This window comes from Mandrillus leucophaeus, unplaced genomic scaffold (genome assembly GCF_000951045.1).
Source record: "Mandrillus leucophaeus isolate KB7577 unplaced genomic scaffold, Mleu.le_1.0 Scaffold147, whole genome shotgun sequence".
NCBI classification, from domain to species: Eukaryota; Metazoa; Chordata; class Mammalia; order Primates; family Cercopithecidae; genus Mandrillus; species Mandrillus leucophaeus.
The window spans coordinates 4,200,906-4,225,050 of record NW_012101443.1 but is presented as its reverse complement, the minus strand read 5'-3'; the positions used below and the strand labels follow the sequence as shown (position 1 = coordinate 4,225,050).

The window sequence follows — 24,145 nt, the reverse complement described above, 5'->3', positions numbered from 1 at the left end:
CTGGAATGAATCACAGGACATGTGGGCTCAGAGTCCCTCTTTTTAGCCACTTTGGTTTAGGATAGATTTCTAAAGCTTTCATTCTGTAATGGAGCATAAATACATTCATGTGTAAGACAATCACTTATTTCTATTCTCTTATTTTGCAGGGGGTGACTTTGGTAAAACCTGTGTACAGTTTCATGAGAGGGAGCTTGTTATAACAGAGAGATACGTAAGATCTCCACTCAGACAGAGCTGATATGACATTGGTCCAGGCATTCAATCCTTCTTAACGAAGCTCCATCTGGATATCTCAGTTTTTACTCTTTTTCTTCTGCCTTTCCTAGAAGGCTGGCAGTACCTTATTTGCATGTGATACATGTGTATTGTTGTGATGATGTCTGCCCCAGTGGGTATGTCTGATATGTGTTTGTTCAGAAACATCTTACCGTATCCATGTTTGCATCTGTATTACTGCTTCGATATTTTCAGATTCAGGAGGATCCACTGTATTCAACAACACTAATAAAGAGCCTACTACGTGCAGGCATTTTGCTAGGTGATGAGAGTACAAATGATGAATAATACAGATTCTGTATCTTCAAGGCTTTTATAATCTACTAGAGAAGACACTCATATAGTTAAAGTCACTGTAATGAGGAAAGTGATAGGATAAGGTGAATGATAGGCCGGACGCAGTGACTCACATCTATAATTCCAGCAATTTGGGAGGTCAAGTTGGGCAGATTGCTTGAGGCCAGGAGTTCAAGACCAGCCTGGCCAACATGCTGAAACTCCGTCTCTACTAAAAATACAAAAATTAGCCAGGCATGGTGGCACACGCCTGTAGTCTCAGCTACTCGTGAGGCTGAGGCACAAGAATTGCTTGAGCCTGGGAGGTGGATGTTGAAGTGAGCCAAGATTGTACCACTGCATTCCAGCCTGGGTAATGTCTCAAAAAGGTAAAATAAAACAAATAAAAAATAAAGGTGAGTGAGGAGCAAGAGAGGAAGGTCTCTTAGAAAATTCTGGGAATTTGGGAACAGCAGGAAGGAGATATCCTCTGGGCTGAGGTTTGAAGGTTGAAGAGGGTTGTCAATGAAACAAACAGAAGCAGGAAAGGCCTCACCAGCATCTCAGATACTGTGTGAAGTGGAGCTTGGCTAACCTGCTCTTCCTCCAGACAGTTTCATTTCAGCAAGTGGCACCAATTCAGTTGCCAAAGACAGAAACCTGTGTGGCATCTTCGACTCCTTCCTCTTCCTCACCTTGCCATGGTCAGTCAGTCACCAAACTCGATGGACTCCACTTGGGAGGACTCCACTCCTAAGTGCCTCTGAGACCCATTGCCTCTCTCCACCCCTTCTGCCACCACCATGCTCAGTCCTGGCCTGGATGTGGCCCGTGGTCTAGTGACCGGCTCTCTGAGTCCAGACTTGCTCTGCCCGTCTCTTTCTACCACCCTCCCACAAACCTATTCTCCACATTGCAGTCAAAGCACATTCTAAATTACACAACAGACATGTCACTCTCCTGCGAAAAAAAACTTTCAATGACTCTCCATTGCTCCCGAATAAAATTCAAATTTTTATTGTGAGTGACAAAAGCTTTGTGACTCAATCCCTGCTTGTTTTCTAGTCTCATTTTTCACTATTCTTCCTTCCACTCTGATCAAGCTACACGAAACTTCTTTCAGTTCCTTGAATACATCCTGTTTTGCTTCTTGGCTTTTATATGTGTGTCTTCCCACTTTGCTTGGATAACTGACTCATCCCACAAGCCTCATCTTAAATATGGCTTCCTCCAAAAAGTCTTTTCTGGACTCCCAAGTCTAGGTTAAGAACTTCTCTCATGTGCTCCCAGGACACATTTTACTTACTAATTACACTTTATGGTGAGCGCCTGTTTGCTTGTGGATCAGCATGTTAAAATGGAAACCAAATCCTAGGTGGCAAAAACTCCCATATTTCCAAGAAAGATACTTGTAGAGAAGGAATCTGGAAACCAAGTTAAGGATATACATAATTGAGGTTGAAGTAATCAAGCCATAGTTTGTTTAGAGAATCTGTGAGAGGGGCTTTGAGACAAGCAGTTGGAGAGGTTGATATTTGTTGTGAAGTTTCAGGTAACAAAGAGCCTGGGATTTGTCTCACATCTAAGAAGACTGAAAGCAAATGGTGTGGCTGAGGCTGCCTCTCTGGTGGCAGAGCTAAGACCAAGCTGCACCCAGTGAAAACAAACTGTGTTTTCGCTGACAACAAGGCAGAATGTGTACCAGGGATATGACGTGGGCAACCAGGAAGGGGATAGTCTGAGGATCATTTTTAAAGGGACCCCATCCAAGAAGGTTTCTAGCCAGAAGCAGGCTGTAGCCAGAAAAAAGGAATGAGAGGTACTATTAGTTGCAGAAATTGAGGAGAGAATTGTAAACAGTCAGCTAGGGAGAGGGAGTTTCAGTCAGATGTTTCCAGTGGGAAAATCGTTAAGAAAACACGAAAGAGTCCCATGAATGAAAGAATTCACTCTGAACATTTTACCAAGCTCAGAGAGCACCAACCCAGCTTATAACTTTACTAGTCAAATAAGACCCCTCCAGCTCCATCCCACCCACAGCAGGCTCCCCTTCCCATAGTAAAGTTTCCAGACTGAAAGTTCTGAATTGAGGGAGGGAAGAAGATTTGACTTGAAATTGAATCAAAGCTTTTATTATTAACTTGGACCTCTTCTTTTAATTTTTGAAATGAGTGTGTTCTCAGGACTAAAAGTGACCAGAGGACTTTTTATTATTTAAGTAAGAACAAAGAAATTAGGCTGGATGTGGTGGCTCACCAGCACTTCAGGAGACTGAGATGGGTGGATTACTTTAGGTCAAGAGTTCGAGACCAGCCTTGCCAACACAGTAAAACCTTGTCTCTACTAAAAATACAAATACAAAAATTAGCCGGGTGTGGTGGTGGACACGTGTCAGACCAGCTACTTGGGTGACTGAAGCTTGAACCCAGGAAGCAGAGGTTGCAGTGAGCTGAGATCGTCGTGAGCTGAGATCGTGCCATTGCACTCCAGCCTAGGCAACAGAGCAAAAACTCCATCTCAAAAAAAAAAAAAAAGAACAAAGAAATTATGAAACCTACCTGAGATTTCCAGCCAGAGGGAAAAAATATGGACTACTTGTTAGTTTTAAGTTTTTTTTCTTTGTCTTTGGGTTTTAGCAGTTTGATTATGGTGTAGCTAGGTGTAGATTTCTTTGTACATACCCACTTTGTGATTTTCTGACATTTTAAGTCAATGAGTTAATGTCTTTAATCAGTTTGGAAAGTTCTCACCACAATATACTTCTATGTTCCTTCTGTTGCATTTTTTTCCTGACCTTCTGGAACTCCAGTTACACATATGTTAGATCATTTCATAATGTCCTACGTATTTCTCATGTTTTCTTCTGTTTAACTTTCTAATTATTTTTCCTCTGTTTTAGAAGTTTTCTATTGAATTGGCTTTGAATTCCCTAATTTTTTTTTTGTTATCCAGTCTGTTATTGAGTCTAGTTAATTCTTAATTTTAGATATTTTATTTTTTTGTTCTAGAATATCCACATGCTTATTTTTAAAAACATACCATTTCTTTGTTGCAATTCTCTATCTCTTCATCCATTTTGTTTACCTTTGCCTCTGTTTTCTTCACTGTATGTATAAGAATTATTAAAAATTATTGTAGGCTGGGTGCAGTGGCTCACACCTGTAATCCCAGCACTTTGGGTGGCCGAGGCAGGCTGACCACCTAAGGTCAGGAGTTCAAGACCAGCCTGACCAATAATGGAGAAACCTCGTCTCTACTAAAAATACAAAATAGCCGGGCATGGTGGCACATGCCTACAATCCCACCTACTCGGGAGGCTGAGGCAGGAGAATTGCTTGAACTCGGAACGTGAAGGTTGTGGTAAGCCGAGATGGCACCATTGCACTTCAACCTAAGCAACAAGAGCGAAACTTCGTTTCAAAAACAACTATATATATATTGCCTACTATTTCCAATATTTGGGTCATCTGTTGGTCTGTTTTCAATTGGATATGTTTTCCCTCTTCATTATGAACCATGCATTTCAGCTTCTTGTCATGTCGTGATTTTGAAAATTGTATACCAAGCATTGTATATAAAAGAACTAATATAGATATTATTTTGCAGCTAAGGTGAGGACTTCAATCCAATCAGAAACTGAGCTGGGTTGTAGCTTTAAGTAGTTTCAGTGCAACTGTTGTTTCAAATATCTTGAAGGATATTTTTTTTGTGTTCTTATTTTGTACTCTTTTTCTGGCAAGTTTCTCTCATACACTGGAAGATCTCTCTCTACCTTCCCAGCCCAGTTCCCCAGCCACTTTGCCCGGTACTCAACAAAAAGTCTGTAGGAGAAGAAGACCAGTAATTGGAGAAAATAGTTGGGCATTTGTAGATTTTAATCTGTTACATTAGCTCCAGTAAAATCTGCCTGCCTACAGCAAACTCAACACTACACCTATCTGTGTTTATGCTTGACATATGTTCCCAGGGAGGAAAGGGACTGTTAATCTTTCTTACCTAGAAAAGAATGTTCACGTGAAATTCTGTCCCTTTAGAATTTTTTTTTTTTTTGCATTATCAGCTCATTGATAACTTTAAAAATATATATATAAATATATATATATACACACACACACACATACTAAAGAAAATATATATATTTTTTCTGTAGTGTATCTGGGTGGCTTTGTCTAGTTGTTACTGTTATGGTAATGCCACGGTCTGCTGAGATCTTCCATGTAATAAATAAAGCAGTTTACTGAATGGTTTTAAACTAAACTCTCACTGAAGGGAGGAAATAATATGCTTTATTTTCTCTTTGCATCTATTAGGTTCTATTCTTTCAATGTTTCTACAACATTTGCCTTAGAGTGCGAGCTTTGTAGGCATGACAATTATCTATTTTATTCAGCATTATATCTCATGCCTACCAGAGTACCAGCCTCATAGTTGGTATGCAGTACATGTTTGTTGAATGACTAAATTATTAGCATGAACAGAGAAATAGAGGTTTGAAATGAATAGTATGACATACAAGAAAACTACAAGTTATTCTTTATGTTTTAAAACTAGAAATTTAAGTGCAAGGCAGTGATGAATGTTAAGGCTAAAGACAGAGATGGGAAAAAAATTAAGGAAGAGTTTGTAAAGAGCCTGGACTTTATCTTAAGTGTTGGTAGGCTGCTGAGTGGTTTCAAGAGGGGAAGTTATACATACAGTTGTTCATGAAAAATAGATCAATCTGGAAGATGGGTTTAAGTGAGAGGAGACTGCTGGAAGGATGAAAGGGAAGCCATTTTAGTACTTAGGCAGGAAATGATGAGAGGCTCATTTACAGACAAGAAGAAGGGAACAAGCACTCTGGGAATAGGGCAGCATAGGCTTATTCCTTGACACCCTCCCACTCCCATCTCAATAACACAGACAGTATGTGGGGATGCGAAGTCTATCTGAGGCTTTAGGACCTAAGGAGACAGTATAGGAACAGAAGAGCACAGGCCAACTTCTGGACAAAATTATTTACAACAATGAGCAGACCTAAGTATTAGTAGATTTGGGGAAGTCTGAAAAGAGAATCAATCCCATAGCTTATTGAGAGACTATAATCACTTGGCCAGGTGATCCCTATGCATCCCGAGAGACATATGGAATCTACTTGAAATTTCCAGCCCTGAGAGAGCCCCAGTCCTTTTTAAGCTGCCATCCTGGTGAGGAAGCACCTTCCTTACCCCTCACTTCATGGATGTCTACCATTGCCTAAGACCCTTCTAATAATCTGACATACCAGAAGCAATGGGGACCGACACCATTGGACATTGGTAGGAAAAGAAAGGTCAGGTATCACCCAAAGGGTCTCGGGAGCTTGAAAGAGGGACTTGAATCAAATAAACTCAGCAGCTTGTTGACCGAGAAGGTTTGGTAAAGAAACAGGTGAATTTATAAATGATTGTAAGGAGAATTATTGAGGAGGTACAAGAAGCTATTGTGAAAGACCAATTGAAGAGAAAAAAAGGATTTCTTGAAATAAAATTTAATTTTGGACTTTAAAATCCAACAGATCACCTTAGTAATAGGACAGAAACTGCTGAAAAATTGAACATAGATCTAGATCAAATGAAGGAACATACTCAGGATGAAAACATAAACAAAGGCCAGGCGCGGAGGCTCATGCCTGGAATCTCAGCACTTCGTGAGGCCGAGGTAAACAGATACTTGAGGTAAGGAGTTCAAGACCAGCCTGGGCAACAGAGCGAAACTCCATCTCTACTAAAAATACAAAAATTAGCCGGGCATGGTGGTACACGCCTGTAATCCCAGCTACTCAGGTGGCTGAGGCAGGAGAATTGCTTGAAACCAGGAGGCAGATGTTGCAGTGAGCCGAGATCACGCCACTGCACTCCAGCCTGGGTGACAGAAAAGACTCCATCTCAAAAATAAATAAATAAATACATAAGTAAAATGAAACAGCACGTTAAACAATGTATTATGAAAGACCTAATATGGTAAAAATAAGGGTTTCAAAGAAGAAATTATTAAAAAATTATTTTCTGAGGAAAACTCAGACAGATTCTGGAAACATTTAGGAAATGAATACAATAAGGCCCTTTGATATTATTTAATTATGTTTTCAGAAACAGCGACAATCTTTCTAATTAATTTTTATATTTCCCAAAAGTTTATTTAAAAGCTGTAATACTTTAGATTAATTTTATTTTAGGAATAAGTCTGAGATAATATTAATGAATTAAAAACCTATCATACAGAGTTGCTTTCTAGTAAGTAAGAGATAAAATTACTCTAAATATTTCTAGCATTGTGCATAGAAGAGATAAACAGTTATGGACAGGTTTACTTCCTTTCTACATGACCAAGATTTTTTTCCTCTCTCACCTCCCATACAGTTTTCCGTGATGTCTGATAATTTACCATTAAAAATGCACTCCTTTAGGGGTGAGAGCTAAAAATAAAATCCTAAGCCTCCAACCAACCGAATAGGCCCTGTTTGGCCAAGGGGACCTCAGAGAAACCTTAAAATAATAATAATAAAAAGACCCACCTGAGTTCCCGACCATGATGGGATGGTAGGTCAGACGCCTCATTATATTCCCTTCCTTTTGCTGTTTAGACACAACAGCTGACAGCATTAATGTTAAAACAGAGATCATAAGAGTGACAGAATAGACTGTTTATGGCAATAAGATACCAAATTGTAAACAAGACCTATGGCCATGCCAGGCAAGGGTTAAGTCGCACACTTTGCACTTAACGAATAAACTGTGTTCTAATTCCCACAGAGTTTCTTCTCCCTCTTTCTTCAACAGCTAAACAACACTGGCTTTGAGATAAATGATGTTGAAGCAGTTAGAGCTCCCCAGCATCAGACACTGAATAACTGAGCCCCCACCTGTTACACAAGCCACAGTGACAGCTTTGATTGGACAAGAGACTGATTTCTGTAATTTTCTCCTGATAAGAGACCACCAACCATGGACTGGTTCTGGCTGGTTAAAAGGATGCACATTTGAGCGCCTTCCTGTCCCTTCTTCAACTAATTGTATACATTTAAATGTTAAATCTCCATCCCAATGGAACTTGGGATGCAGGTAACATGTATGTTTGCCTATCATGCATGCTCACGCCCTTTCATGAATATTCATAGCTCTTCCTATGTCCTGTTGACTATGTATACTTTGCCAACCCCTTCAGCTTAAATTCCTGTGTTACTCTTCCCTCTGTTGAAGGGCTCGCTTTAGGTTTTTTCCAGTGACAGGCTGCCCTTCCTGCCTGCAGGTTGTAATTCCATTCTTAGGAAATAAAACTCACCTTTCTAAATTTATAAATTGTGTGATTTAAGGTAACAAGGGTAAGGTAGTATATTTCCAGAAGACTGCCAATATAAAATTTTAATTCAATTGTCCATGGACACAGTCAATGTTAATTTGTTATCACTTATTAGTTAATTTGTTAGCTGAAGGGAATGTAATAAGACCAAGTTGCTTGTAAAGGTTAATGGGTAAGCTGGATTAGATTATTAGGGAGGCCAGTCCTATGTGAGAGGTTTCACTGGGTTTTCAGTGGGCAGCCTATGAGCCCAGACCTGAAATCAGAAGAGGCGGAAACAGAGAGAAAAGGAAGAAGAGTGATCAAAGGACAGATGGTAAGTACCAAAGACAAAGCCCACCAGTTTCATAAAGTTGCTCAGGCTGACCCCATTTCCAGGGTAAGATATTTTCACATACTTATTATTTATGATTATATACATTTTAAAAATTGTTATTAGCATGAGGGGCTGCATATATATTTTGTAATACCCACACTTATAAATTAGTTGTAACTGGCTTCAGATTTAGCAAGTATATTATACAGGGTCCTGGCAGGAAATAGGTGGCAAATCCAAAGGATTTAACTGAAAAGATTTTAATTTGAAGAGTTGCGGTCAGGGTTAAGCAAATTAACAAGGGATGGTAAGGAACCCAGGGGCCAGCAAAAGTGGGATGGCTTTCCCACACTGCAGTAGGTTGATTAATGCCCTCCGCCACCAAGGAATCCATATCCTAAGCCCCAGACTCTCTGAATATGTTACCTTACATCGCAAAATGGACTTTGCATATGTAATCAAGTTAAGGATCTGGAGATGCAGAGATGATCCTAGATAGTCTGGGAGGGCCCAATGTAATCACAAGGGTTCTTATCATAAGAGGGAGATATTAACCAGGTGCGGTGGCTCACACCTGTAATCCGAGCACTTTGTGAGGCCGAGGCAGGTGGATCATGAGGTCAGGAGATGGAGACCATCCTAGCTAACGCAGTGAAACCTTGTCTCTACTAAAAATACAAAAAATTAGGCGGGCCTGGTGGCGGGCACGTGTAATCCCAGCTACTCGGGAGGCTGAGGCAGGAGAATGGTGTGAACCCCAGAGGCGGAGCTTGCAGTGAGCCGAGATCTTGCCACTGCACTCTGGCCTGGGCAACAGAGCGAGACTCTGTCTCAAAAAAATAAAAATTAAAAAAAAAAAAGAGGGAGACATTAGAGTTAGAGAGAAGTTGTGAGGACAGAATCAGAGGTCAGAGACTGGAGTAATGAGGTTTGGAGATGAAGGAACCAAGGAATTTAGGTGACCTCTAGAAGCTGGATCCTCTCTGGAGTTCAGCAAAGTGAAAAGTGTGTCATGATGATAACGAATGACTTCCTTTTTCATTTTCGTTCCTACAGTGAAGTTTTCTAGAGGCTGCATGATGTGCAGTATTGTAGCAGAGTGAGTGCAGGACTGAATGTGACTCTGTCAGGCCAATAGCAGAGATGTGAAAAAATGTAAAACAGTGGCACATTTCTCCCTATTTTTTGAAAATCTGTTTTTTTAAATAAAATAATTTTATAAAAGTATTATGAGTCAGTTATAAAATTACATTAACATTATGTTAACATGCTAATATGGTAAAATTTTCTGCTTGGATTTTGATTACACCGAATATTTATAAATATAACTGATACAAATAAAAGCTCTTTGTTGTTCTCAATAATTTTGAAGAATGTAAAAAGTTTGAAAATTGCTGACCTAGCAAATGACTGATCATGAACAGCTAGTATCTGTACCTGCCCAGCAGTGCGGCAATTCCTCATCCTTCTCATAGCTGCACTTTAATTTTCCTTTGACAAATATCTCTGCCTCCTCTCAGTCCATGACATGAGGTTCACATGGGGTTAACTTAATTCCCTGGCTCAAGGGAAAGGCACTTAATTCAGACTTGTATCCAGCCATTCCTGAAGCTAGACTTAGCCCTAGTTTTCAATAACATGAACCAATCCATTTTCATATGAGTCCAAAAGAATTCTATGTTAATACACTAAGGTACTAGGAAATAGAGTTTGAGAAATGTTGATCTAAATATTGTGTTATTTATAGTGGAGTATTGACATAAACTTTGAATCTTCAATTATGTTCTGGGGTCTTGGCATCTCTTAATACCTGTTAGCTTACAAGGCTTTCATTTAACTATTTTATTTAACTATTTTGTTCACATTAACTATTTTATAATTTTGATAATGAATTGATTAATATATTGTTAAAATAAATGTATTAATGAATTTGTGATAAATAAGACAGACATGCAGTTGGGAAGACATGTTAATAATACAATCACTCTCAGCTTAGGATAGCTTCTGGCCACTTTCTCTCTGGGTGGTGGTTACTCTGGGAGTAGTTCAAATCATTATCTTTGCCTAAGAGCTTTCTCTGACTCCCCACATTTGCATTGTATTTGCAAAGTCCAAGTACAGTGAGAGTCTTATAATGATACTAGGGTCTAAAGACCTAATTGTATACATTTAAATGTTAAATCTAAGATTTTTAATCTCCAGTCTAAAGACCCTAGTATCATTAGAAGATTCTCATTGGACTTGCACTTTGCCTTCAAAGTACTAATCACGGTTTTGTTAGTGATTTGTGTGATGATTTGTTGAATCTTTTTTTTTTCCCCACTAGGGTGTAAGCCCCATGTTCTATCTTGATCACCACGTTTCTAGGATCCAGCCCAGTGCTGGCATATAGGGGTTCTCTCTGACATGTCTGTAGAATAAAATGAAGAAATGCGTGAGTGACATGACAGGAGAATTTAAGGGTGCCATGGGAGCATAAAACAGAGGGAGCCACCTGGGTTAGGAGACCTGAGAAAGACTTCTAGAGAAGCAACATTTGAGCTGAGTAAGGAAAGACAAGTGGGAGAGTCCTCCAGGTGTAGGAGTTGGAGAGAGGAGTACTCCAGTTAAGGGTAAGCATTTGAAGCTGATATAGAAAAGGAGTCTTGAGCCAGCTTGTGAAGGAACATTAGACGGTTTTATTTTTATCTTTTTTTTTTTTTAATTTTTGAGACAGAATCTTGCTCTGTCTCTCAGGCTGGAGTGCAGTGGCATGATCGTGGATCACTGCAGCTTTGACCTCCTAGGCTCAAGCGATCCACCTATCTCAGCCTACTGAGTAACTGGGACCACAGATGTGCACCAAAATGCCTGGCTAATTTGTTCATTTTTTGTAAAGATAGGGTCTCCCTGTGTTCCCCAGGCTATTCTCAAACTCCTGGGCTCCAGTGATCCTATGCCTCGGCCACCCAAAGCATTGGGATTACAGAAGTGAGCCACTGCGCCTGGCCTATTGACGGTTTCTAATTTCCAGAGTTTCGACTTTATACCAACAACTCTTAGAAGCCATTAAAGAATTGCAGGTATGGAAATGACATATACTTTTTTTTTTTTAGAAGAAAATCCTGATCAGTATGCACAGAATTCTTCAGAAGGCAAGTGTGATTCATTCAGATAACATGTAGTGTCGCTTAGACTGGGAGACTGGCAGAGGCTTTGAAGATTCTTTTGCTCAAATTTTATTCAGCAAGTATTTACTGTGCACCTACTATAGCAGGCAACAACATTTTAGGAAATGGTGAATGTTATAGAGGTGAATAATACAGCAGGAGTCCTTGAACATATGGAGTTTACCTATTAATTGGAGAGTGAATGTTGACAAAGGAATAAGTAAATACATGGGCAAGAAAAATACATTACCTGTGAAAGAGCAGCAGGTAGACTGACAGTAGAGTATCTAATACAGTTTATGGAAGCCAGAATATAGTAGGATGACATTTTTGGAGTGCTAGTAGAAATGTCATATGAAGAACTCTGTAGGAATGTAACATATGGTCCCATATATGAAGCTCCTGGGTCAAGCACACCTGAACATGATTTGAGGGACTTTCTTGTAACCTGAGGATCAAGATGTCAAGGAATTAAAAAGATGTATAAAACATTGTATAAAAACCCATTAAAAAGAATGGAAGACACTATAGTAAAGTCATTGTGGGTTTAGCTGTTATAACACATTTTTAAAATCTTTGATCCCAATAAATATTTATAAGAAAGAAGAAATATGGAATTATTTCCTGAGTCAAGGAGGGAGGAGAGAATGAGGAAAAAGAGGAGGAGGAGGAGGAGAAGAAGAAGACAATAAACCTACTTCCCAAAGTTAACAAACAAAAAATAGGAAGAGGTCAAAGACTACAAGTAGTAGAAGATTAACATCAAGTGTTTGTATGTTTGAGTGTGAAAATTTTTTGTCCCTTCTCCACCAAGCTAGATACACATATAAATGCTAAAGGCATTTTTGAATTTGAATAGATCATTTTCTTTGTATGGGTGCCTTTAAAAAAAATCCAACCTGGTCACTCTTCCTTAACATTTACTGAGGTCTAAGTGTTCAATTTAGAACACATGCTTTAATAACTCGGAGACCTGTCATTTGTCACAAATCTTGCCTAGAGAAGTACTTATTAGCGAATTAGGCAGAAAGAGGATGCAAAATAAAAAGGCATAGTAGTCCCTTGATATCCATGGAAGACTGGTTCCAGGACACCACCAAATCCCTACCCGCAAATACCAAAATCCATGGATGTTCAAGTTTCTTAACATATCATGGCATAGTATTTGCTTTTAACCTACAGACATCCTCCCATATACTTGAAATTATCTCTAGATTATTTATAATACTTAATACAATGTAAATGCTATGTAACTAGTTGTGAATCATTTAGGAAATGATCACAAGAAAAAAAGTCTACACGTTTAGTCCAGACACAGCCATCCTTTTTTTTTTTTTTTTCCAAATATTTTTGATCCATGGCTCACTGAACCCACAGATGTGGAACCCATGGATACTGTGGGATGACAGTATTAATAAAAAAGTGGAAACATCCTAAGTTTCATGGGTGTTTAAATTGGTCAGCAACCTCCTTCTGAAGTATCAGAATTTTGTGAGCAATGTTAATATTTTTGTTTTCTCACTAAGGGCCACAGTTCTGAACAGAGGTTTTTAAAAAGCCCTAGCAAGGTTTCTTTAGCAATGAAACTAACATTTAACTATATTATCAGCTTCGTGTTACATCTCTTTCCTGACGGTTGGGTGAGCCCTCCTCGGATGCTTGCTTCTGGCTACACACCCCTTTACCCTTTTCTCTGCACCGTTTTCACCTTTATAAAGTCAGAGTTGGTGTCTATAGGCTCTCTACTGCCACATTCAAGACCTGCCTCACTCAGTATCACGTTCAAGATGCAGAAATATGGATATGGGAAGGGGATTCTGGAATTTTCGAAGTCTTCGAAAATACTTTGAGAAACTTTATTTGGAAGCACTTTGGGGGGCGAGGTTGGACAGGAAGGGTCTTCAGAGACCATCAAATTCAACTTTCTAAATTCTAGGGAAGAAACCGAGACTCCAGGATGTGAACTGCAGGAGAAATGTCTGAGGTGCAATCCTTATCCTTTAGCAAAGGTCTCCTCTGCGTCTTCCTTAGGCCATCTCTTGGACCTCCAGAAAGACAGCTGAGAATGGCAGGCGGAGTCTGGAACCACTGGAGTCGCCCCCAGCCTCCTCCTCGGAGGGCCCCCACGAAGGAGGCCCTTCAGTGACAGTGATTGAGAGAGAGGGAGGGCGAAAGGAAGGAAGGGGAGCCAGAGGTGGGAGTGGAAGAGGCAGCCTCGCCTGGGGCTGATTGGCTCCCGAGGCCAGCGCTCTCCAAGCGGTTTATAAGAGTTGGGGCTGCCGGGCGCCCTGCCCGCTTGCCCGCGCGCCCCAGGAGCCAAAGCCGGGCTCCAAGTCGGCGCCCCACGTCGAGGCTCTGCCGCAGCCTCCGGAGTTGGCCGCAGACAAGAAGGGGAGGGAGCAGGAGAGGGAGGAGAACGCCGGAGCCAGAGGGCCGAGCGCCATGCGCCGCGCCAGCAGAGACTACACCAAGTACCTGCGTGGCTCGGAGGAGATGGGCGGCGGCCCCGGAGCCCCGCACGAGGGCCCCCTGCACGCCCCGCCGCCGCCTGCGCCGCATCAGCCCCCCGCCGCCTCCCGCTCCATGTTCGTGGCCCTCCTTGGGCTGGGGCTGGGCCAGGTCGTCTGCAGCGTCGCCCTGTTCCTCTACTTCAGAGCGCAGGTGAGTGGCCACATTCCCATGGGCGCGCGGCCGGGAGCGCCCTTCTCGTTCCCCTGCACTTGAAAACTGAGTCCGGCCGCGGGGCTGGGCTCCCCAGAGCTTGCATATTCAGGAGGGGGAAAGTGACTCTGAGAGAGGGAGTGTCGAGTTTGGGGACAACTTGGCGCGGGGCTGTCGGGCGCACTCTGCTCTCTCTGGGCGCACTCTGCTCTCTCTCCGCGCACGCACCCCAGCTCCGCGGTGCGCCGAGAGCAGGCTCCCCTGGCCAGACGATGGGTTTGAATCTCACCCCGTCCCCAGGCTGGGAAACAGCGCTGGCCTCTCACCTCTTCTGGTAGTGATTACATGCTTTTTCTCCCTGTCATTTCTCACTTGAAGTTAAGAATCAACCTCTGTTCATGTAGGAAAAAAATTGAGCGCCTTCACTTGGGCATCTACCTTTCTCTTTCCACCCACCACCCGGCGGATTTCGGTGCCTGCGCCTGGCTGCTCTGCAGGTGTGCTGGGGCCCCAGGGCTGGAGGGCTGCGCAGAGCGGGAGGTCGCGGTGCTCGTGCCCAGGTCGCCCAGTGGGTGGGCAGAATGACACGGCGCGACCAGAGAGGCGCGGGCTCAGCATGAGGGCTCTGCGGCTGTGGCGCTGTCCTGTGGGGGTGAAGGAAGAAGGACAGCCCCACGTGCCTGTCAGGGAGGTGGGCGGAGGAAGGAAGCGAGGTGTGTGTGATGGCACGGTGTTACTACAGTCTAGCAAATAACCAACCTTCGAAAAGATGAAGAGGTTTTTTGCACGACGGCTAGGAACTGCAGGGAGATAGTAGGAAGGAAGGGGTAAATTTGTAATATTATGCTTTCTGGTGGTTTATGCTCTTGTGTTTTCTTGGAAATTGCAGTGCAGTTGGTTGGATTCATTCAAATATTCTTGTCTGGTGCTGTGAACTCTTTCTCAGAGGAAGTGGGGGGCTGACTGTGCATTTTTTTTTTATGGGAAAAGAAAGTTGGGTTTGGACTACATTCGTTTTCAGATTCAAAGGTGATTACTAAACCAAACGGGATGCATCAAAACATGGCATTGCTTGGATTGTATGGTTTTTTGACATGTGCCAATGTCTCGAACTCCATTACTTTTAATCATAGGCTTTTTGTTAAGAATTCGTTATCCGCTAGTTTGCATTTTCTAGAACTAGTGTGATTACCTACTAAAAGTAGAAATGCAATGAGCCACACTTAAGAAAATCTGCATTAAATATAATCTACCCATTGAGAGTTTTTTTCTAAAAAGACAATTTTTGAGTGATTTACTTGCAACACAGATAACACAAATCTATGTGAAAGTGACTAAACGTCTTTCTTTCATTGGAGTGTGTTGCAATAAGAATGGTTTACCCATTTTCCCATCCAGCATTTTGTTAATAATCATCCCATTTAGTGCTTGTGCATGGAGTGCCAGCGTTGTGCATGGCACCATCACATGCCATGGAATGAGTTAAGAATCATTTATTCAACACACAGTGTCCACTTACTATGGGCATGGAGCCGAGGGGCCTAATAAAACCATTAAAATTCTTAGTCAAACAAAAGAGCAACATTCAGAAAAGGGATCAAAGAGGCAGTAGTTGTCCACTGTCTATCTTTTCTAACACCTTAGGGATATGGCATTTTCATTGCCATAACAGTGAAGAGTGTCCAATGTTGAAAGAGCAGTCGGAAATGAAGGAGTTCTAGGAACCATGAACAGCTTGACTTGGCAGGAGCTGTGGAAATCGGTGGCGTGGCTATGTAGGAAAGAGTGACCTGCTGGGCTCTTGTTAGAGTTGTTCAGCTTTCCCCTAGGAATTCTCGGTGGTCCCCGCGGACTGAGAAGTCGGGGCTTTCAGTGATCTCCCATCATCATTTAGCAGTCTTGATGCTGTATGGATAAATAGTGAAACACTCAGAACTCTTTTTCAAAGTAAACATGTGAGTTAGTAAGTCTAGCCAGAAAATATTCCTTTGGAGAAGTTAATATCATCGGACTTCTGGGTACGGTTTTCTTAAATACCATGAAGATTCGGTTCCTTTGACTTGTGCAAAATAATTTAGCCATTACTCAGAACCCAATTTTGTACTGCATTTTAAAAAGGTCATCTCCTTCAGTAAAGAAAAAATATTAGGAACAATGTGTTCATATGAATATACCGCTAGATCTGGATGCATTTTACTGGCTATTGTGTCTACAATTGTTACCCAAAGGAGTCCTAATCATTTTGAGATACATTCTAAAATAGTTACAGATAAAACTGCTATGGTGTCTGGAATTTGTTTCAAAACAATTTCTGGTTGCTTACAGATGAAAAAAGATTTGCCATACATTGGTAATAGCTGAAGCGCTGATGGGTGCATTGGGGTTCACTCTGTAATTCTTTCCCGTTTTATATGTGTTAGATACCTTCTTTCAAAGTCCTAGCTAAGAGAATAGTCTCCATATGACCTGCCGCTGATTTAACATTTTCACTTATGTCGGCTCTTTTGGATTGGAACTTGGTACCAAATAAATCATAGTAGTTTTATGATTCCCACTAAAGTTGTGAATCAACTATTTGGGGTTTCTAAATGCATTTGAATGAGAACAAAGTATCTAGTAACATGTTTGTAGTTTACAGTTAAAAATGAGGAATTAGTTTTATTGTTTTTGTTTAAAGGTGAAGAAAAGAAGGTATACAAATCCTCAAGGAAAAGCAGTTTGAGTTTTTAAATGCATTTAGAAGAATGCCCAGAATAGTGTAAAAATTACAGTGGCTATTTAAAAAGTTTTGTTTTCTTAAATGTGTGAATAGATAAAATTGAATCAGCCTCCTAAATGTTTGCAGATTGCGTGTGCCTCGATGTTAAAAAATATATATCTACTTGATCCAGTGTAGCTTGGCTTTTCCCCCACCACCCTGCCAAAGAGAAAATAGTGTGTGGCTTCTGCTATATATTTACCACATAGTATTCATACTTTGGTTTACAAAGAAAAAAAAAAACCCTTTCAAAAAGTTGCTCTGTGTGTGTGTGTGTGTGTGTGTGTCTTTAACATCCGTATAACCATATTCAAAGCTTAGGGTTTAGCTATAAAGATAAGCTTTTCAGAAAACTCAAGATCTTGTGCTCTTTTAACTTCTTCCCTCGATCCCCCAATATGCACAAACCAACCTCCCTAGTTGTTTGTTAGCTAGGACAGCAGTCACTACTGAAAATCTGATGTAGAGGTGTGCACTGCCTGTTTGAAAACACAGATAACGAAGTAGCACAAACGTCAAGCATCCTGCCTCATTTAACCCTACAAATGATTAAGTTTCAAGGAAGTTAAAAGAAAATGAGGCAGTTTATTTCATAGGCACCACGTTATCTGACAAATGCATTTTAACAGTCCATTTTAAGTAAGATATTCAAGATTCACTTCATGTTTTTAGACATGTCTAAGTACAATGAATTCATTTGCTACTCAGTTTACTGTGACTTTTGGTTGAATTTCTGTGTTCCTCAATGATGTGTAAGTTCCATAAAGACAGGGACTGCTTGCTTTGCACACCACCTTATTTTTTTTTTATTTATTTTTTTTTGTTGTTGAGATGGAGTCTTGCTCTGTCGCCCAGGCTGGAGTGCTGTGGCTGGATCTCAGCTCACTGCAAGCTCCGCCTCCTGGGTTTACGGCATTCTCCTGCCTCAGCCTCCCAAGTAGCTGGGACTACAGGTGCCCGCCACCTCGCCCGGCTAGTTTTTTTGTATTTTTTTAGTAGAGACAGGGTTTCACTGTGTTTGCCAGGATGGTCTCGATCTCCTGACCTCATGATCCACCCGTCTCGGCCTCCCAAAGTGCTGGGATTACAGGCTTGAGCCACCGCGCCCGGCCTACCACCTTATTCGTAGCATCTAGCCCAGTGCCTTGTATGTCTAATTTACTGCAAAGTCTTTTCTAATAATTTGCAACACTACAGATATGTCTGTTTCTGATTGTAATATGCAGATTATCAGATTAGTAGTTAAAAGAGTATACTTTTTCAATCATGCAGTCCTCCAACCAGACTAATGTGTGCCAATAGATAAGTTGTTGGGTAGGTGATACATTCGTTCAGTCAGTTTGTGGGCATTTGCTGAGGGTCCAGCATCCGTCTGGCTCCCTCCCTGCTCTGCAGTTCCTTCAGCTTAGAGACCCTCATTTACCTGTGTGTGTGGCTGGCCTTGCACCCTGAACCTCTCCTCCTCCCTCTTCTCCTAGTATCCATTTTCAGGAAAGGAGAGCTGCAAGGGCACTGGAATGAGAAAGACATTTGGTTGTGGGTTAAAAATAAATTTCTAATGTGTGATCCTTGAGTAAACAAAACAAATGAGTATGTTAAAAGCAATTATGCCATGCATTCTTGATTTCTTTTGGGAAAAAACAATGGATGGGGTTTTATACATATTTTAGCTCTAATGCTGCCTTCCAAAACAGTGGTTCTCAATTGCACATTTGAAGTATTTGGGAAGAGGTTCAATAATTGGACCCTACCCTTAGGGATGTTGATGAAATTGGCCAGTGAGGGTTGGGGTAGGAGTGAGATGGGATCTGGATGTGGGCATTTTTTTTAATAGAAAGGGGACAATATATTTGCATTGTACTTATTTGCATCAAATCAGTAACCATGATTAACTGTTGGAGTATCTTTGTATTAATTGATGTCACTTGTGAAACAATTTTAAAATTGGTATCCAGGGAACTTTGGAATTGTTTTAATAGTAGAAAATCTATATTTTAATGCATGACTTCTTAAACTGTAATGTGTGTAAGGATCACCTGGGATCGGCCGGGCGCGGTGGCTCAAGCCTGTAATCCCAGCACTTTGGGAGGCCGAGACGGGCGGATCACGAGGTCAGGAGATCGAGACCATCCTGGCTAACACGGTGAAACCCCGTCTCTACTAAAAAATACAAAAAACTAGCCAGGCGAGGTGGCAGGCGTCTGTAGTCCCAGCTACTCGGGAGGCTGAGGCAGGAGAATGGCATAAACCTGGGAGGCGGAGCTTGCAGTGAGCTGAGATCCGGCCACTGCACCCCAGCCTGGGTGACAGAGTGAGACTCCGTCTTAAAAAAAAAAAAAAAAAAAGAATCACCTGGGATCTAGTTAAAATGCATATTCCCAGGCAGTATGCCAGGGTGAAGCCTGAAATTCTACATTTCTAGCAAGCCCTCAGTGAGCCCACGATGCTACTGAATGGACTACCCTGAGTATCAAGAATATAGGGGCCAGGTGCAGTGGCTCATGCCTGTAATCCCAGCACTTTGGGAGGCCAAGGAGGGAGGACTGCTTAAGCCTAGGAGTTCAAGACAAGCCTGGGCAACATAGCAAGACCCCATCTCTACCAAGAAAAAAAAAAGAAAGAAAGAAATTAGCCAATTAGCCAAGCATGGTGGCCTGCACCTGTAGTCGCAGCTACTTGGAAGCCTGAGGAAGGAGGATTGCTTGAGCCCACGGATTTCAAGGCTGAAGTGAGCTATGATTATGCCGCTGCACTCCAGCCTGGGTGGGGGTGACAGAGCAAGACCCTGTCTCCAAAAAAAAAAATAGAAAAAGAGAAAGAAAAAGAATAAAGGGGACTGCTGCTTCTGTTAGACAGCTCTTAGCTTGTTGGCAGGACTCCAGATTAACCAAGTTTAGGGTCCCTAGGCATTTCCCCACTAAGGCCACATTATTCCTTTGGCTCAGCAGTTTTCTGGTGGTGTGTCAATTCAGGCCTTTGCATGATTCTTCTTTCCTGAGGTCTAAACCCAGTGACCCTTCCTATCAGTTGCCTAGGCTTTTCTGGTCTTGTGGGATACACACTGGCATAAGTAAGCCTTTTTTTGCCAAGTGTGTGATTGAAAACTTTCCTTGTATAAAAATTCACATATTATGACTTGTATTAATTATTCTAAAGAATATAGGAAAAATAAATACAGATTGTACACAGTTTTGCTTCACGGTGGTGTCTCTTCCGTGATGATTATAGATAGTCCTTATATGTGCAAGACTGGAAGAATAAAATTTGTATTAGTGAGTGTACATTTGTTAAAAGGCTATCATTTTGGCCAGGCGCGGTGGCTCACGCCTGTAATCCCAGCACTTTGGGAGGCCAAGGCAGGAGGATCACGAGGTCATGAGATCGAGACCATCCTGGCTAACAGGGTGAAACCCCGTCTCTACTAAAAATACAAAAAAATTAACTGGGCGTGGTGGCGGGTGCCTGTAGTCCCAGCTACTTGGGAGGCTGAGGCAGGAGAATGGTGTGAACTCGGGAGATGGAGCTTGCAGTGAGCCGAGATGGTGCCACTGCACTCCAGCCTGGGTGACAGAGTGAGACTCCATCTGAAAAAAAAAAAAAAGACTGTCATTTCATTTTGAGAATCTCAGATATGGATAGGCTCTTTTTAGTTTATTTCTAACGGTTGGTTAATAAACTAACACATCATTCCGATTACTTTTTAAAAGAGAGAAAGAAAGACTTGTCATTAATTTGACTGAGCTTTGTAAACTTACGTAGCTTTTCTTTTTTGCCTAGTTTGTGCCAGCTAATAAGAGAATACAGATGAAGTACCTTGAATATTTAACAAACCAAGAGGACAAATTAAATTCTCATTATTAAAACAGGTGATAGCTAATTATTGCCACCCTTTACTTGGCAATTGAAACCGCTGCAAAGGCTTGGAAGGAGCAGGCTGACAATTTTAAAGAGTAGTCATTAAAGATATTCTAATGCTGGACACCTATTCTTAACAGGCAATCAGCTAATTACTCAATGAGTATATTTTGGGTGGAACAATTCCTTACATGACAGGAATCTTAGCATCCCTCCAGCACACATCTCTAATATCTGCTCATGCAGCCCCCCCACCCTAATGTGATGACACCAGATATCACCTGTACCCGTTCCCGAGCACCCCCTGACAGGTATACCATCCCGGCTTGAGAAACACTGATGAGAGAGTCAACAAAAAAGAGAGATTACACGTCTGACTTCGAGTTTTGTTTAGAGGTAAAAAATGGATTTTCTCTCCCTTCTTTGGCTGATTAAGGAAAAAGGGCCAGGCAAACATGGTGGTTCAAGATGATGTTGATTTCACTTGTTTTAGGTAGGCTTCATGCTTTGCATTTCAAAGTGGGCCTCATAATCCCAGCTAGTATGTTGCATCTAGTTGATTTAAAGACAAAAAGCTTCCTCTCCCTACAGTGATCACATGTGATTTCCTTGGTGCCCCTCCCCTCTATGAACACGTTCATGTTGTCAGACAATTTTGACAATTTCCCCCATGAATCACGCACTTACACTTCTGTCATTGTTAAAAGCCCACCGCAGGACTAACTGTGCCTTGTCCTGTGGATGACAGTCAGCTACTCATTCAAATGAATTAGAAGTCATGTTTTCACATCTTGAGGGTCATTGTATTAACTATTGATTGTTGGGGACATAAAGACTCTTCCAAGTATGAATTTTTTGTTCTGAAGTCACACTTCATTAAATAGCAGGATGATTAGTGATAAGCACTCTAACCTCCTTACTGTTTCTCCTCCTCAGATGGATCCTAATAGAATATCAGAAGATGGCACTCACTGCATTTATAGAATTTTGAGACTCCATGAAAATGCAGATTTTCAAGACACAACTCTGGAGAGTCAAGATACAAAATTAATACCTGATTCATGTAGGAGAATTAAACAGGCCTTTCAAGGAGCTGTGCAAAAGGTAAGTCCACACTGAGGCTGATAAGTCAAGGGCCCTTGCTGACTCTACCAATACTGAAAATTAAAACTGGCTAAGTGCTGTTGACTTTGTTCTTTTTATTCTAATAATTTGTAAAAGAGCTACAGGGAATGCTTTAAAGAGATTAGCGGAATTCTTTTGAAGTTGGTAGTGATTGATTATGGCAACCAGGGATATTCATGCAAATATTCTTTTCTTTCTTTTCTTTTTTCTTTTAAAGAGGAGGGATTTAAATTCCCGCTTGGAAGAGAGACTAAGGTGGCTGTGGCCTGTCTGTGAGTCAGTTTGCTAGTTTGAATTCCCTGACCTAGAAACCATCCGCTCAGTTCACAGAACTTTCTGGTAGCTGTTTCCTTTCTGTTTGGCTTCATAATGGCAGGACCCCCTATCGCACATCTGTTGATCCTGGGCTCTGATGAGAAGCAGTTGTAACTCTTGGTCCTTTGCTGTCATCTGCGGTGAAGTAGGGAGAGCAGGAAGCAATGTGAGATGGAGATTCTGTGTCCGTGTTCTCATTTTCTGGGAGAGCTGAGTGACAAGAGAAGAGTCAGGGACAGAGCAGACCAATGACTTCTCTTACACCGACAGCACCAGTTGGGAGACACTGTAATAACTGCCAGTTTTACTTTCCTGGACAAAACCACCTGAGAATTCTGCAGCCGGAGAATTATTTTACTCACTGACTCCACCAAAACCCAGATAGAACACAAACAGTGACCCCAGTGGAAAACCTGTGTGTGCGTTACATACCTGCATGCATGCATGCATCCATTTACACATCCCAGCCTCTATCTAGCAACTCCCTGGGTCTCTGGTCATTCCAGAGTAACTCTTGAAGTTCTCAAAGCCCTTACCTCTAAATTTAATTTTAATTTAGTTTATTTTTTTAGAAATCCAACACGTAGTAATATAATTATTTAAAAAGAGGACATGTGTCAGAGGTAGAGGTAGGAAGATGTAGCTGTTGTATACAGCCAGCTAACAAAGGTGAACGTCTGTAATACCATCAGAAGTAGAGGTAGGAAGATATAGCTATTTTATAAAGCCAGCTAACAAAGGTAAATGTCTGTAATACCCTGAAAGTTGAGATTTGCTGTATTTTATTGAATCTAAGATACCAATTTTCAGCCTACTTTGTTATTTCATGCATCACTAAGAAAGAAGAAACTGTTGATTAAAAAACTTAAACATGATCATCATAGGTTCTAGTTGCATCTTAATTCCAGAGATATCAAAATGTTAAAAGTTGTGCATTGTAGAATGCATGAAGTACCTCTTAGTTTAATGTGTCTATAAGAAAACACATTGCTTATGAAAATTACTTTTTCCTTATAATTAGTGTGTAGGTGCTTGACTTTATGCAGAGTAGATGTATATGTTTAAACTCAGTGATCCTTAATCTTACAGTATAATTTTTGAGCTATAGCAACAGCAATTCTGTTACTATTCATTTTTATTGTTCTGTTTTACATTTTGTTTTCATTTGTTTGCTTTTTATCCCATTTGTGAAGCTTATCTCTTAAATACTGAGTAATCTGTCTATAAACAACCTATTGACATGCACTAGGGGCAATCTGCTAGTTCAAAATGGCATTTCATATTAAGGTAATTCTGATTAGGCAAAAGATTGTGTCCTAATGTTCTGTTTAGATTGACCCATGTTGTAACTCCTCAAAATGACGAGATAAACTTTTTATTTCAGTGGTGTGCTGGTTCTTGAAAGTTACCCTTTGAGTTTCTTATGGAGGAATAAATATGGAAAATCAGCCAAGTTAATTCTGAAAATAAATAATATTATGAACGAGGGCAGGCGTGGTGGCTCACACTTGTAATCCCAGCACTTTGGGAGGCCCAGATGGGAGGATCACGTGAGTCCACGAGTTTGAGAACATGCTGGTCAACATAGTGAGATCTCCATCTCTACAAAAAGTAAAAAAAACATTAGCTGGGCATGGCAACCTGTGCCTGTGGTTCCAACTACTCAGGAGACTGAAGTGGGAGGACAGCTTGGGCCTGGGACCTGGATGCTGCAGTGAGCTGCGGTTGCACCAGTGCACTCCAGCCTGGCAGCCTGGGAGACGTAGCAAGACCCCGAAAGAAAAAAAAAAGAAAAGAAAGAAAGAAAGGAAGGAAGGAAAGAAGGAAGGAAGGAAGGAAAAAGATGATTAACATTATTTATGAGACTGCAAGAATGGTTCAATCCCAACGGGTTAAAGGAAAAAAATATATTATCATCTTATAGATCCTGAAAAGTGATTGACAAAATTTTGCACTATTTCTGATGTTTAAAATCCATTAGAAAACAGAACTGGATGGATTCCTGATGTTACTACGAATGTCTCAAACTAAAAGTTACCTAGTGATTAAACATAAGAGCATGTTTCTTAAAGTCAGGAACACGACGAAGAT

The 24,145-nt window shown here is 41.2% G+C and overlaps 1 protein-coding gene across 2 annotated transcripts in view; it reads left to right on the top strand.

Moving 5' to 3' along the window:
- Positions 1 to 2,146: 2,146 nt before the first annotated feature.
- The window catches only part of TNFSF11 (tumor necrosis factor (ligand) superfamily, member 11), a 46,266-nt gene continuing 24,267 nt past the window's right edge, over positions 2,147 to 24,145 (top strand). The window contains exons 1-4 of one of the 2 annotated variants that reach the window (XM_011974633.1): positions 2,147 to 2,374; positions 6,092 to 6,234; positions 11,094 to 11,253; positions 21,551 to 21,718. In XM_011974633.1, the coding sequence (XP_011830023.1) occupies positions 21,551 to 21,718 (168 nt within the window). In that variant the 5' untranslated portion in view covers positions 2,147 to 2,374; positions 6,092 to 6,234; positions 11,094 to 11,253. Of the gene's footprint in view, positions 2,375 to 6,091; positions 6,235 to 11,093; positions 11,254 to 13,637; positions 14,002 to 21,550; positions 21,719 to 24,145 lie in introns of those variants that run through there. The other variant, XM_011974632.1, reaches the window with a different exon arrangement.